This window comes from Oncorhynchus masou, chromosome 29 (genome assembly GCF_036934945.1).
Source record: "Oncorhynchus masou masou isolate Uvic2021 chromosome 29, UVic_Omas_1.1, whole genome shotgun sequence".
Classification (NCBI taxonomy): domain Eukaryota; kingdom Metazoa; phylum Chordata; class Actinopteri; order Salmoniformes; family Salmonidae; genus Oncorhynchus; species Oncorhynchus masou.
In genome coordinates this window covers 55,157,536-55,173,710 of record NC_088240.1, presented here as the reverse complement: position 1 = coordinate 55,173,710, position 16,175 = coordinate 55,157,536, and the positions used below count along the sequence as shown (strand labels likewise).

The following is a 16,175-nucleotide window of genomic DNA, read 5'->3' as shown; positions in this document are numbered from 1 at the left end:
GCACAACATTTTACGTGTCGTCATTATGTCATGTACCTATGGTATAGAGGTATGCACGGTAGCTTTGACATCGGTTTTGCACATCGCCGTTAAAGTAGACATCGTGCCGATACCAATGTTGGCATTTTTAGCCAATATCGTCCGATTCCAATATGTTCACCGATATATCATGCATCCCTAAACAATGGTCATTATCAAACCCCCCTCACACACACACCTGACCCACTAACCCCACAGCCCTCCCTTGACTTCAGAAAACAGGACAGCTGCCACGGTTTCCTACCAGCCCTCTCAAACAGCAGGAAACAGACGAGGGATTCCGTCACAGGGCCTGCGAGAAAGGAAAGCATTGACTAGAAACAGGAAAAGAGGAGAGAAAAAAAGAGGGCAGCCTTGTATTCTCATCCTCCACGCACAAATATCTACCCTGTGTTTTAGAGACCAATTCATAGTGCCAAGTTCTGCTACAATACAACCTGACCAGATATACCCTTTTCACACTACTGAGCCAAGAGGAGCCAAGCTGTACTGATCCATACTGAAATAGGGAATGTGGAATTAAGTTGCGGAAAGAAAACATCCAAGTCAGCACAAATTGGTTTGGGTTGGCACGATATAGTGTGAAAAACTCTTGGAAGCTTAACAAGAATATGACTTACTACCACAAAACCAGCCATGACAAGGCTATTTTTTACTATTTTACTGCAAGTCACTAGGGACAGCAAAGGACAGGTCATGGAATCACAGTCACGTGCACACATTGGTCCCAATCTCCTCTTAAAACAAAGTACAATACACACAGTAACATCCAGCTGAGTATACACCGTATTTTGCTTCATAGTCATTGTTCTGTGCTCCAAACTATGCGTGAAATTCAGATTCGGAAACATATCGCTCATCTAACCTAACTACATACTAGATGAAGGGGAGTTCCCTGTGCAATAGAGTGCAGGCTAAGGTCCTGTTTAGACTCGGAAAGCCTTGTACTCTGTGGCCTACTGTACAAGCGCCATACTATGCCTGTGCAGGATGGTACTCACTACTCATTCATTCAACAAGGGAAGCAGAGATGAAAACGTCAACATAACATACCGCGTAGAGCATGAGTTTATGACCTGAACGGGCCATAACGTTTTCAGACAGTCATATATTTTGGAAGTGGAGGCAAACGCAACAAACTCAGCAGAGGGTGTCCTATATTTGACCAGCAAGAATAACCTACGGAGAAAATACAATATATCAAGTGGGGAAAAAAGGATGGAAAGTGTAAAACAAGGATACAGTAGTAGAATGTCAAGAACCGAATTGAAGGTGTTTTTTGTGGGGTTATTGGTCAGCAAAAAAACACAGAGTACCGAGGCACTCTTCGTGACATTGCTTTCAACGCGGTGGTGTGTTCAATAAAACAAAAGCTGAAACAATAGAAAAATGGAGATATGCAATGTCTTTGCATTCAGCATTGAGGCAGAGCTGCTCGATCATTCTGACAATGCTGTGATGTAGGCTACATACAGTGCAGTGTTTTTCACATCTCCTCACCTGTTGTACACTTAATGGAAACTATGGCTCAAAAATAGCCATGGAAACTTGGCTGCATGTGACAACTCGTCAACCCCAACGTCAAAGGAGAGAGAGCAGCTTGTTTCAATGAGTGGCCTACACACACCGCTTCAGAATTCGAAGATTGAACCTGAATTTGTGTGAGTGACCCTTTACATCGGCAGGTACCAGGGTTCTCACTGCGCTAGACTACATAAAGGCATTTTAAATGTACTTCAGAAAGCCTGGAGAGCCCCGTCATAAAACTGTCTTTGGCATATATGCCTGGGTTTAAATCATAGTAATACAGCCTGATGTGACAGTCATAGCCCAAGGAAAATGAAACCATCCATGGTCATAATTCCATATCATTACTGGATTGGCAACAAAACTACACTAATATACATTGTTTTGAGGGAAAATGTGTATTCATATAATCTAATCTTGTCTGAAACTGACATTATGGTCTTCCTTGTCCGGCTCGCCAAATGATTCTCTATGTTAAATCTCTTTTTGGGAAAAGGGGTCTATATGACTTGACATAGCATGTTATTGGCTACAGGTTTGGATAAAACACACATGCATGCTGCTTTGGTTATCCACAGTATATTTTACAACACAACAGACCGTCTCAGTCACGGAGGATGAAGATGGCACAATACGACAGAATCTAACTAGTTTCACATCTGGTGATACAGATGTGTTGCAGACTAAAGTTCAGAAACATGGTGTATCGTTGACAATGCAAACTCTGTACATTAATGCTGGCTTCAGGTGGTCAGAAACAAGTTTAATTAGTTCAGAAGAAACTCTTGTCCAGAGCGACAGATTTAATTGACCCGATGTTATGGGTTGACCCTTTTAGTCACTTACCTATCAGCATTTTGATGAGAAAGCAAATCAATTTTGACAATGTCAAACTTTGACAATATGGATAATGCAGCTAGTTTTAACATGTTGTTAATGTTAGCAGCAAGCTAGCTTACTTTTAGCATATCATTAGCTATATTATAGTTCATCTCGCTAACTATAATCTCATTGCAGCAAAAACCCTAAATACATTCAACAAAATTCACAAACAGGATTTGTGAATAGTATGTCAATTCCTATGAATCAAGTCGTTCCATCGCCATGCCAACACACCAGCACAGTTTTAGTCAATGGCTGTGTGACAATGACCATCATGTTCTCTGAGTGTTCAAGCCAGGCAAACACAGCACTTCACTTCATACCCATATGAGGAATCTTTAAAAAAAGAAAAAGTCTGTTGCTAAACATACTGTGATGTCCAGACATGCCTAAGATAGCTTCCAGAAGTTCTTCATTGTGAGCTGCAAGACAGTGAATTATGCAGCTCCATAAATAGCAACAGAGGAAAAAGAGTGTGATGTTTGTAGCTACAGGCCCTGGGTCGTCAATGAGTAGGCGCTACAGTCACCATTAACAGCGACAGAACTGACCACAATCATTCACACCTTGTTTTCTGTATCAGCAATAGATGTCTACTGTTGTCAGAGCCACCCGTACCAGATACGCTCGAAGAGGACATAAGGAAGTGAGACTATAACGGGGCTTCCCGTTGTTACAACGGTAGCCTAAATAACAAGTGTTACGAGACAGAACCATGTGATGCTTGTAGAATTGACCGTCCTGTGCATTCAACAAACTATCAGCAATACACATTTTTGCACAATAGACCTACACACTACTCAAGTATATATTGACGTATACAGCTCCTGTAGTATACGTTTATTGATGTTACGGACTGAAATATGTCTTTGCTTATTTGAGGTGATAAAATGTATGTAGAGTTATGTTGAGTTCCTACATCTGCCACGTACAGTGCCTTCCCTTGACTTATTCCACCTTTTGTTGTGTTAAAACCTTAATTCAAATTGGTTTAAATAGATTTTTCTTCATCCATCTTCACACAATACCCAATAATGACAAGGTTGTTTTTTTAAATATACTTTTCTTTCATGTGTTGAAACTGAAATACAGAAATATCTCATTTATATAAGTATTCACACCCCTGGTCAGTACATGTTAGAATAACCTTTGGCAGTGAGTACAGCTGTGAGTCTTTCTGGGTAAGTGTCTAAGAGCTTTGCACACCTGGGTTGTACAATATTTGCACATTATTAGTTTTAAAAAATCTAGTTCTATCAAGTTGGTTGTTGATCGTTGCAAGACAGCCATTTTCAAGTCCTCCCATAGATTTTCAAGACGATTTAAGTCAGAATTGTAATTAGGCCACTCAGGAACATTCAATGTTGTCTTGGTAAGCAACTCCAGTGTATATTTGACCTTGTATTTTATTTTATTGTCCTGCTGAAAGGTGAATTTGTCTCCCAGTGTCTGTTGGAAAGCAGACTGAACCAGGTTTTCCTTTAGGATTGTGTCTGTGCTTAGCTCTATTCAGTTTCTGTTTATCCTAAAAAAAAATCCATGATCCTTGCCGATGACCAAATACCCAGCCACCACCATGCTTGAAAAGATGAAGAGTGGTACTCAGTGATGTGGTGTGTTGGATTTGCCCCAAATATAACGCTTTGTATTCAGGACATGAAGTACATTTCCTTGCCACAATTTTTGCAGTTTTACTTTAGTGCCTTATTGCAAACATGATGCATGTTTTGGAATAGTGATATTCTGTACAGGCTTCCTTCTTTTCACTCTGTCATTTAGGTTAGTATTGTGGAGTAACTACAATGTTGTTGATCCATCCTAAGTTTTCTCCTATCACAGTGATTAAACGCTGTAATTATTTTAAAGTCACCATTGGCCTCATGGTGAAATCCTTGAGTGGTTTCCTTCCTCTCCAGCAACTGAGTTAGGAAGGAAGCCTGTATCTTTGTAGTGTCTTTGTGTATTGATATGTCACCCAAAGTGTAATTAATAACTTCATGCTCAAAGGGATATTCAATGTCAATTTTTTTTAACCCATCTACAAATAGGTGCCCTTTGCGAGGCATTGGAAAAACTCCCTGGTCTTTGTGGTTAAATCTGTATTTGAAATTCACTGCTTGACTGCTTTTACAGATAATTATATGTATGGGATACAGAAATAGTGTAGTCATTCAAAAATGATGTTAAACACAAATCCATATCTCCATCTCCCCAGACTATCTTTAATTTGAGGATTTAATACACCTCTGAGGACAGTCTTGTTAATCACATTTGTTTACTCTGCAGTCTGCAGTCTCCACTGCACACGTGAGTGTGACCATTACTGTAGCAGGTAGCACCCAGCATCTAGTAAAATGGTCAGTATCACTTCAACTTATGGCACATGAATGATTTTACATGGTAAAATGGTGAGACAGCCATAACATATTATTATTATTCTGTTGCTCTCAAGTAAATGCCATTACATTTCCATCTTTCATCAACTGGATGGACCCCAGTAAGGTATGAATACTTACCACGTCTTTTAGATTTGGTTAGAGGGGCTGAAGAGTGTCCGTAGCACTAAACATCTGAACATCTAAAACTCTCCAACAGGCAGACTCACTCAAACACACTCCAACCGACAGACTCACTCAAACACACTCCAACAGACAGACTCACTCAAACACACTTCAGAAGTCTTCAGCCAAGATTAACTCGCCGCAAAAATTGACAGCCTCTCTCAGTGTATGTGTGTGTGTGTGTGTGTGTGTGTGTGTGTGTGTCTGCGTGTGTGTGTGTTTCAAGTGCATGTGTGTATGTCTGTGACTGTGTGTATAATGTGCATGTGTCTATGTTTGTGAGTGTGCACTTGAACCGTTAAGCTTGCATCCAGAAATGACCATAGGACGAGTACCAGTAAAACCAACCACAGCAGCAGTCTTCAATGCCTAAATGTTGAGGGAGTGAATGTTTGTTTACAAGACAGAGCAATAATCATTTTGCATGAAAAGACAAGCGAGGAGCAGACTGCTCGTAAATCTCAGCACAAGATATTCCATGTGGTTTATTTTTGCTGTGCTGTGCTATGTGTGTGTGTGTGTGTGTGTGTGTGTGTGTGTGTGTGTGTGTGTGTGTGTGTGTGTGTGTGTGTGTGTGTGTGTGTGTGTGTGTGTGTGTGTGTGTGTGTGTGTGTGTGTGTTGCCATTGGGCCAGATGTAGAAGCATGATATATTATGACATCTTCCCAGGAGGTGGATCATAAAATGTATGTAAAAACACGATTATTAATTATTTGAATGACACTTTGAGATGAGAAAGATATACATAGAATAAATACTGTATGGAACCCAGGCTGAGAAACTGAAACAGTTGGGACATCAATAGGTGTCATGGCCTTTCTCTCCTCTGATTCAGCTGGTGTCAGACACCGATATTACAATCACAATCAATAACACATTCACAAGAATGAAGTTCCAATTCCACTTGCCAGGGAGCAATGATTCCTGGTCTGACTGCAGTTGTAAACAAGCGGTAACGGACCCCGTCATTGAGCATTTCCTCAATTGTCTACAGCTCCTTTTTTCCTACCAATAGTTAATACCATCATTTATCTTCTAAAGTATGTGATGTGGCTTTTCACCCAGAAGCGCCGAGAAGAGAAACAGCCAAGCCACAGTCGATACCAGAAATCTACTGTAGGCAAGGAAAACACTGCATATACTTTCCCCGCTCTAGCAGATTGCTCACGGTGCCTCGACCCTACACCACCCACCCCACAAGGTCCTGGACGTCTGCTGGTGGTTATGTGTGATGATCCTCTGTGCTTAAGCTAGTTTTTCAGGTTAAGGGGGAATCCAGGGTTTTTTAGGACAGGCTCTGGTTCAAGATCAATTACGCCACAGATTATTCAAACTGTCCCTAAATATGGAGTCCTGGGAGTAGCAGCACCGAGAGCAGTATTTCTGATCTCCGTCAGTAGGAGTGCTAATATGGGGAGCCAGAGAGAGAAGAGCACAGGGCATCCTGCCCATCTGTTTATTATGGATAGGTTTTATGATTGAAATGGCAGAGAGCAGGGATTGGTCTCTTCACACAGTTTTTCCTACAATTCTATGTTGCAATTTGGAATGTCTGGTAGAAAGCACATTTCGCCCTCTTATGAGGAAAACATATTTCTGAACATGTTTTGATAGGGCCTATATATTATGTAAATTATATAGGCCCTACCAGGTGGGCAATATCATGCTACAGCGCCTGGTGTGGGTGCAGGCTTTTGTTTTAGCCTTGCAGCAGGACACTATGTTCTACTAATCAAAGCCTTGGTTAAAAACTACATGATTCGTTTGTTTTTTGCTTGGCATAAATAAGTCTTCCAAAGGTTAGCTAGCTCAACATTCTGATTGTGATTTATCTTAAATGCTCTTACATTCTTAAATAATACCTTGATAGTATAATAGTAATAATCTTCTAACTCTTAATATATTGCTGGCTAGTGGCTTGTGGGGATAGTTTTACATACACTACCTTTCAAAAGTTTGGGGTCACTTAGAAATGTCCTTGGTTTTGAAAGAAAAGCACATTTTTTTGTCCAGTAAATAGCATCAAATTGATCAGAAATACAGTGTAGACATTGTTCATTTTGTAAATTAATATTGTAGCTGGAAATGGCAGATTTTTTATGGAATATCTACATAGGCCGATTATCAGCAACCATCACTTCTGTGTTCCAATGGCACGTTGTGTTAGCTAATCCAAGTTTATCATTTTAAAAGGCTAATTGATCATTACAAAAACCTTTTTCAATTATGTTAGCACAGCTGAAAACTGGTGTGCTAATTAAAGAAGCAATACACCTGGCATTCTTTAGACTAGTTGAGTATCTGGAGCATCAGCATTTGTAGGTTCGATTACAGGCTCAAAATGGCTAGAAACAAAGAACTTTCTTCTGAAACTTGTCAGTCTACTCTTGCTCTGAGAAATTAAGGCTATTCCATGCAAGAAATGGCCAAGACACTGAAGATCTTGTACAACGCTGTGCACTACTCCCTTCACAGGAACAGCGCAAACTCTCTCTAACCAGAATAGAAAGAGGAGTGGGAGGCCCCGGTGCACAACTGAGCAAGAGGACAAGTTCTGAGGTCAGTTGGATGTACTGCCAAATTCTCTAAAACGATGTTGGAGGTGGCGCATGGTAGAGAAATGAACATTAAATTCTCTGGCAACAGCTCTTGTGGACATTCCTGCACTCAGCATGCCAATTGCAAGCTCCCTCAAAACTTGAGACATCTGTGGCGTTGTGTTGTGTTACAAAACTGCACATTTTAGAGTGGCCTTTTATGGTCCCCAGCACAAGGTGCACCTGCATAATGCTCATGTGGTTTAATCAGCTTCTTGATATGCCACACCTGTCAGGTGAATGGATTATCTTGACAAAGGAGAAATGCTCACTAACAGGGATGTAAACAAATTAGTGCACTTATTTTGAGAAATAAGCTTTTTGTGCTTATGGAAAAACATCTAACATGGGACCAACACTTTACAATTTGCATTTACATTCAGTACAATTTCAAGACCTCTGTAATGTATATGGTAGGTTAGGCTAGTCTAATTTTGGTATTTGTAGAGTGAGTATATTTGGACTTTTTTACCCAGGTCAATACTATTTGCACTCACCTGGCTTTTATGTTGTAATACAATTCTAATGAGGTCATACACTAGTAACTATGGCTATGGATGTTCAAGTTATTTATGAACTAGGCCAGGGGTCTTCAACCTTTTCTTGCCAGGGACCCCGGGGTCCCCATCATTTGTTAGAATTTTTGTGTATTATTATTAATATGTTTTAAATAAACTTTTTACCCCTTTTTCGTGATATCCAATTGGTAGGTACAGTCTTGTCCCATCGCTGCAACTCCCATACGGACTCGGTCGAGAGCCATGCATCCTCCGAAATACAGCCCCACCAAGCCACACTTCTTCTTGACACACTGCCCGCTTAAACCGGCAGCCAGCCACACGAAAGTCAGCATGCATGCACCCGGCCACCACAATATTTTAAAATAAATTTAAAAAAATTATATGTTTTTCATTCATTTGACTTCCCCACATTATAATTGGAAGAGGAAGTGTAAACTAACATAGCCAATTAGCTAGAAAGGTCACTCCAAACACATTTTCTCTCAGAGCAGTTGTTTAGCTGGTTAGAAGAAGGGTAGTGTGATGGCAAAAATGTATGTCCAAGTCAAGAAAGCTTACCAGCAGCCAACGACCAAGGCTATTTCCTCAATATTAGTAGTTGAGAAATAGAAAGTTAGAAAGATGATATTATCCTATTTTCTACTGTGGGTATGTAATAAAAACGTCGATATTCTGTTCTTGCTAACGATAATCAATACAACATTGAAATATATCAAAAATATTTGTTCCACTTTCTTTAGTTTTTATATACATTTTTGCGGACTCCTTGCAATGCATCAGCGAACCTCCAAGGGGCCTCGGACCACGGGTAGAATACTCCTGAACTAGGTTATCCACATTCAAAACTGCCCAAACTGACCTGAAAGTTGAGCATTGAAAGCCCCCCAAATAAATAGTCCAAAACACCTCCCACGTCTACAACAAATGGAATCCCTTGGCGGACTCGATCAAGCATCGTCAGTCTTCCAGAAAGGAGCTTGTAGGCAGCGGTGACGTTATTCCTAGAGGGGCGGCGCGCTGAACAGGAGGTGTTTTCCTGCTTTAAAAGGGATGGAGCCAGCCCCTTCTGACAAGCCCTGTGTCACAGCCACCGGGAGTCTCTGGACATCTTAATTAGGCTAAAGCACCACGGAACGACAGCAACACTCATCTAACCATCAGACCAACCCCGAGTGTGTGAGAAAGTGCTGTGAAGATAAGACCATCGCAATACTCTGCTCTCTTTTCCATTTCAGTTTCTATTGGAGTGTTGTCACATGGATGAAAGTGTTTGAATGAATCTCCAAATCAGCATTCGAGTTTACTTTCTTTATTGACAAATGATGCGTTTCTTTTTGTTTTGACTAATGCACACTTCTACAGTCTAAAATAGTTAGTTTTTTTCCCGCATTTCTCATATGGTACTTACTGCCTGTGATATTATTGCCAACCGTCACAACCACAAAAGTAGACCAATCGCTAGTTGAATGCAGGATACCAGCTGTTTGAGACTCAGCTCCAAATTCAACTTTGGTCCAGTCCTCCCAGCGGCTTTGGGAAAGGAAAGAGGATTGCACTTTCTCACCTCTCTCGCTACGGAGATGAAGTCTGCAGAAGAAGGTAACCGGCTTTACTGTGTAGCCTATATTGTCAGTTCATTTGACGTGGCAATGTTCAAAAGTTATTATCTGACTGCAGTGCTTGCTTGTGTCATGTTGACTTTAACGATTCTCAAATCGTCCGTCGCAATAAATGAAATCATGCGTAGTATTATCAAGTTATACACCACAATAGTTGCAACGGTTTGGGAAGGATTCTTCAGCTACCAATAGGTGTCGGTGTTTTCAATACAGAAGTCTCCTAGCCGCGCAATACCTGACACGGTGAGCGGCATCCATGTGATAACCAGAGCCCGACGTGAGCGAGTGACACTTTTATAGCAACGTGTAGGCGGCATTTGAGTGCAAGGAACGCTGTACTTAGTAGGATACAGTCATTTGTATTTTTTTTCTCCTCCAGGTTTGACAATGACCTTACTGTCAATAATCAGTTATTCACAGCCCACATTTGATGAAACTATTTATGTATGTTTTCATGGTTGTGCTTTTCAACCTTGACGAGTCTACATCATGCGTGCACACATACCTGGACCATCCAACTCACTGACCGTGCTCTATTTGCCTTGCCACTTAATACATGAAGTAGCCCAGGCTACAGAAGTATTCCAGTGCTGATGTCATGGACTTTTTTGTGGTTTGGGGATTTAATTTGCCTTTGAGGTTTTGAGATGTGGACTGGTGGGGGCTGTGTTATTATTCATTTCAGTCCCTCGTCAGACTCATAATGAATAGCAGACACATGTGCGTCTGTGTGTGTGTGTGTGTGTGTGTGTCTGTCTGTCTGTCTGTGTGTCTGTCTGTCTGTCTGTCTGTCTGTCTGTCTGTCTGTCTGTCTGTCTGTCTGTCTGTCTGTCTGTCTGTCTGTCTGTCTGTGTTCGCGAGCACGCTTTGTGTGTGTTTCTGTGTGTGGCTTGCTTGGCTGGGGTATTCGCAGAACCACTCTGCTTCACCAGTCTGCTGACAACTGCAGTGTTGCAGACACACAGTCAGACCTCTTTCTCTGTGACCCAGTATAGTAGCCTGTACCATCATGCCCAGACACACGCAACCCCTGTCTCTGCGGTGACTTAGCCACTCAAAAAAAAAAGTGCCCGTGATAACTGACTGCAATCCACTAAAGCCCCTGATTTTCTGAGCCTACAGATGACCTTCTGTGACCACCTAGCTCTTCCTGAGGTTCACTCTGTCTGGGCCAAGCAGAGCCACACCATCTGTGTGGATGAAACCAGATTATATTTAGAGACATGCAGATTGACTTGGTTCCATGTTCTGGGGGGGAAAAGGATTTATGGATGGTAATAACAAAATCAGAGTTAAAACATTTTGGAATATGGTGAGGAGAGAGAAACGAATGACTTGTGAGTCACTATAAACTGCAAACGTGTTTTCACTATCCATATTAATATCACCATGAATTTGCAGATGTGATTACTCACTGTCATAAACGATTCCTGAAAGCGAGTCACCGAAACAGAGTGTCAGTCAGATTGTTTTTCTTGGATTTGAGATATCGTTATTCCATAGGGCTCTCACCCCCAATTTGCTATCTGTCACTGTTAGTTCAGCATTCAGCAGATGCAACCCAGAAATGCAAAGCTCAAGCTCTGCAGAGATAACACAATTGAGTGAAAGTCCCGACGTGTGTGGGTGGATGTAGCTCATGTGTTAGAAACAGAGAGTGTGCTGAAGCATAGTGTGCGCCACGAACACGCGCACACACACACACACACACACACACACACACACACACACACACACACACACACACACACACAAACACACACGGAAGAGGGAAAATCCAATTGCTGTCAGCCTGTAGTCAGTTGGTGTGTATCACCCCTCCTCTAAGTCACATTAGGTGGAGTGAGAAAGATATTTGCATCCTCAGCACTACTGGAGTGTCTGTCAGGAACGAGCACCAGAACAGAACAGCATCTCTAAAGAGGAAAGGATAAGACAAAACAGACAGAGACAGACAATCGTTAGAGCTGATGTGTTGGAGGCTGTTCTCATCACCCTTAAGCCGAGGCAAAGATGAGCTCCCTTCGTGAAGAACCAGAGTTTGACTTCAACTTTTTGTTTGAGTACAGCCAAGGGGGAGAGTGTGGCCACAGGCCTGACAGAGGTGGGTGGTGACGGATCTCTGGATGGGGGGTTGGTGTGTCTTCCTTAACTTGTGGTTGCTCAAACTGTTTGTGGGGTTTATTTTGCTCTGTGTGTATGTTTTACATTATGCAGTTGAGCCTGGTGTGATTTTTTTCATCTTATTTACATGCTTCATTCATGTTTTTGGTGTGTAATTAATAATTCATAGGCTACTTAGGCTACCATAATAAGGATAGGACAATACACATTTTGTATTTTGCTTAGCAGAATCATTTACATAGTGGCATTTAGGCTTGTCATTTATTATGATTTCCGATATGAGAAAATCAAATAATGTAGTTATGTTTTGCTTCCCTTTTAAATGCAAGATTTGTTATTGCCCTTCCTTTGCTTTCTCCGCCATAATGTGCTCTAATGTTAGTTTGTGCGCATATTAAAGTTTCATACTACTGTTAATTGCTTCATCGAGCAAAACAAAAACAAAAATAACTTTATGACCTGCTAGATACAATTAGAATTTGACCTGCCACTGTTTCTGGAAATAGTCTGTCATGAACTAATTTTAGACAGTCAAACCACGTATTCTGTGGTGCATGACAGGTTCATCATTTCATGTGATGTGCTGTTTGCATAGAGTTGCGGTTAATGCATATAGCACACAAGCTGGAAGGGGATTGCCCTACTTGAGTACACTGCACAACATGTGGTTGGTTTTCATCTGAGATAGTAAAATGGCCCTTATCAGACAGAAAGCATTATATTGTAACAATTGTGTACCTTTTTTCAAGTAAATGTTAGGGGCTTAAAGATCTTTCTTATGTAAAATCGTAACAGAAAAGGGGAGGTTTGCTCACTAAGTGCTGCTGCTGCTGCCCTGTTTCTGTGTTTGTGTGTGTGTGTGTGTGTGTGGCAGATAATGTGTGTATGTACTGTATGCATTTGTGTTTACGTGTGCAGTGTGCATGTCTGTGTGAATGTGTGTCCAACCATTTGTGCCTGAGTGTGTATTCTGTATGTGTGCGATGCCTCAGCAGCTGTAAACCCTCCGACTTAATCACAAGCTCAGAGCAAAGCAGAGTGCTGTTAGCGTTCAACATGGGCGAGCCGTAATTCACTCAGTGAGCGAAGCGATCAATCAAATAACGTATCCGTCACTGCTTTGCTGGAGGAGGTCCTGTAGTCTAGAGAGCACACCGTGGATCTCTGCACAGCTCCAGATGGACTGTTAACAATCTGCTGATATCTCACACATTTCATTGGACCTTGTTCAGCTCAATAGACATAGGGTTTAAAGGATCATTTGGGATTTTTGGCATTGCAGTCCATTATCTACTCCCCCAAAGTCAGATGAACTTGTGGATACCATTTGTGTGTCTCTGTGTCTAGTATGAAAGAAGTTCGAGGTAGTTTTGAGAGCTAATGCTAACTGGCATTAGTATGACTGGAAGTCTATGGGTATATGCTAGCCTGCTATGTTTTAGGACCTGTAATATAGCTTTTATAAAGGCTTTATGAATACATAGATGACCTAATGTAAATTGTGACCAAAACTCCATGAAAAATACCGTTGATGTCTTGGATTTAGAAGTGAGAAAAGGTGCATTTTACAAAGCATCAACTTTGTAAAAAAAAAAATGTTTATATGGTGGCCAATATTTACAATGCCCTCGTGTGTTTGTATTTTCCAGATGCATATAGCTACACTCCAAATGTCAGCCTGTCCCTGCCACTGGGCATGGGAAACCCCTGTCTGGCCACCCAGTACCACACGATGCAGTCCAGCCCCATTATCTCCGTGTCCTCCTGCCACCAGACAGGCTACGGTCTCCACGATCACAACAACCACAACCCAGCCCAGGGCTACTACATGTCCCACGGCCTGAGGCCTAACGGGGCCCCGGCCCTGGAGAGTCCTCGCATCGAGATCACAGCCTACCACCAGTACCCTGAGGAGGAGGTGGAGGAGAGCAGCACCATGGACCACATCGTCCACCACAAGCGGGGGGTCAACTCCATCGTGACCCTGACGCTGCCAAATGGCGATGGCTACCGCGACCCCAGTTGCCTCAGCCCGGCCAGCAGCGTGTCATCACGTAGCTGCAACTCGGATGCGTCGTCCTACGAGTCCGGCTTTTACAACTATGACAACTCACCCCAGAATTCGCCATGGCAGTCTCCTTGCGTCTCTCCGAAAGGCTCGTCCTCTCTCCTCTCCTGCCCACACGCTCCTCTCGGCCCCCCATCGACCTCCCCCCGCCACTCACCTTCCACCTCCCCCCAGATCGGGGCCCAAGCCGAGGAGGGCTGGGCGGGGCAAGGGCCCTGTGGAAGCTCCAGGCCCAACTCTCCGGCTTGCAGTGGAGGAGGTGGCGGTGTTGGCGTGGGGAAGAGGAAATACAGCTTCAACAGCACCACCTACAGACAGCCAACCTACTCGCCCAACCAGTCGTCCACACCTTCTCCGCGTGGCTCGCCCAGGGTCAGCGTCACAGACGACAGCTGGCTGGCCAACACCAACCAGTACACCAACTCTGCCATCGTGGCGGCCATCAACGCCCTCACCACCGATGGAGTGGTCGACATGGGCGAGGGAATCCCCGTCAAGGCCCGCAAAACCAACTTAGACCACAGCCCCACGATGAGCCTGAAGACGGAGCCGGGAGGAGAGGAGATGGGCCCTGGGAGCGAGCTCCTCCAGGAGGACTACATCTCCCGCCTGCCTTTCAAGAAGGAGAACTACTGTGGGGGCTTCCTAGACGTGCCCCAGCAACCCTACTCCTGGTCCAAGCCAAAGCCCTACCTCAGGTAGGTGGAAATGAAATACTGCTGGACTGGGAAGTCTTGGGTCAATTAATTGTACTGTATAATAATTTATTATCAGCAGTTTAAAACAAACAAATGTTGACGTTGGCAGGGAAGTCACTTAGAACATAAGGCAGCATAGTTAAGTGTTATTAGGCCTTGAAAAAGACAATGAAGCTCATGGAGGTGTTGACTTATTTCAAAAGATTTATGGACTAACATCCAACCCAAGGTCTACTCCTTTATTTTCCCACACGGAAAACAGTTCCTCCACTTGCACCGCTATTTTGCCATCCCAGGTCTTGTCTATTTCCAAAATTACACTTGTTTATATATTGCAAGTGCCAAATAGTTTTTGTCTTCAAAGACCGCGGCGAAAGGCAGTAGTCGCTGTACCGCTTCCAAGAGGGCTTCCCTTTGAAGATACAAAACATTTCATAAATCATATTTCGCAGGGAGGAGTAGTGTAGCACATGTGCCCTGTTACCGTGGAAACCCCCACAAAAATAATACACACAGATAGACATAAACACACAGACTCCCTTCTTAACAAGGCAACCTTTTCAGTTCACGGCGACCCTTTCTCAGTTTTCTCTTTCCTGCCCTGGCACACTTTCCTGTTGGAAATCAAATGTTTGATTAAGATAATGCAGAGACAGGAAGTGATGGTGTCAAGCCTGCTCAAGGAAACAGTTGGTGGGGTAATCACACAACCGGCTTCCCCGTGCTAGACATGTGCCTCCCCTCCTCTTTGGCCACTAAACATGATGTAATGTTCAGCCAGCCCAGATAAAGCCTGAGAGGGGGGAAATCAGTTGGTTTTGGGTCAACAAACACCCTGAAAGTTCCAAGAGGATGCCAGAGATTGCTTTTCATCGCCAGCCTTTGTCAGGGGTTTTGTGCTTCACAGGCATCCGGCGCAGTGAAATATTGTCTCGCAAATGTTTGTTTTGGTTTAATATCTCTGCAGTCTTCACATGGGAAGAACAAGGATATTATGAGTGGCCAGGTGTGACACTTTCTGAGATACCAATGGTCTTTCGGGTGTGTCAGACAGTTGTCTGGTTACTTGGTTAGTTGTTTATTTAAAAATAAAGGTCTAGGTGGGATTCAATGATTTTTGATGATACAGTTGAAGTCTGAAGTTTACATACACTTAGGTTGGAGTATTTAAAACTAGTTTTTTCAACCACTCCACAAATGTCTTGTTAATAACAAACAATACTTTTGGCAAGTCGGTTAGGACATCTACTTGGTCATTTTTCCAACAATTCTTCACAGATAGATTATTTCACTTATAATTCACTGTTTTACAATTCCAGTGCGTCAGAAGTTTACATACACTATGTTGACTTTAAACAGCTTGGAAAATTCCAGAAAATGATGTCATGACTTTAGATGCTTCTGATCAATTGGAGGTGTACCTGTGGATGTATTTCAAGGCCTACCTTCAAACTCAGTGCCTCTTTGCTTGACATCATGGGGAAATCAGAAGAAATCAGCCAAGACCTCAGATAAAAAAATTGTAGACCTCCACAAGAC

General features: G+C 42.6%; 1 protein-coding gene across 2 annotated transcripts in view; it reads left to right on the top strand.

Moving 5' to 3' along the window:
- Positions 1 to 9,215: 9,215 nt before the first annotated feature.
- LOC135520030 (nuclear factor of activated T-cells, cytoplasmic 1-like) overlaps positions 9,216 to 16,175 on the top strand; it is a 90,884-nt gene continuing 83,924 nt past the window's right edge. The window contains exons 1-2 of one of the 2 annotated variants that reach the window (XM_064945337.1): positions 9,216 to 9,726; positions 13,520 to 14,636. In XM_064945337.1, coding sequence (XP_064801409.1) covers positions 9,594 to 9,726; positions 13,520 to 14,636 — 1,250 coding nt within the window. In that variant the 5' untranslated portion in view covers positions 9,216 to 9,593. Of the gene's footprint in view, positions 9,727 to 11,604; positions 11,851 to 13,519; positions 14,637 to 16,175 lie in introns of those variants that run through there. The other variant, XM_064945338.1, reaches the window with a different exon arrangement.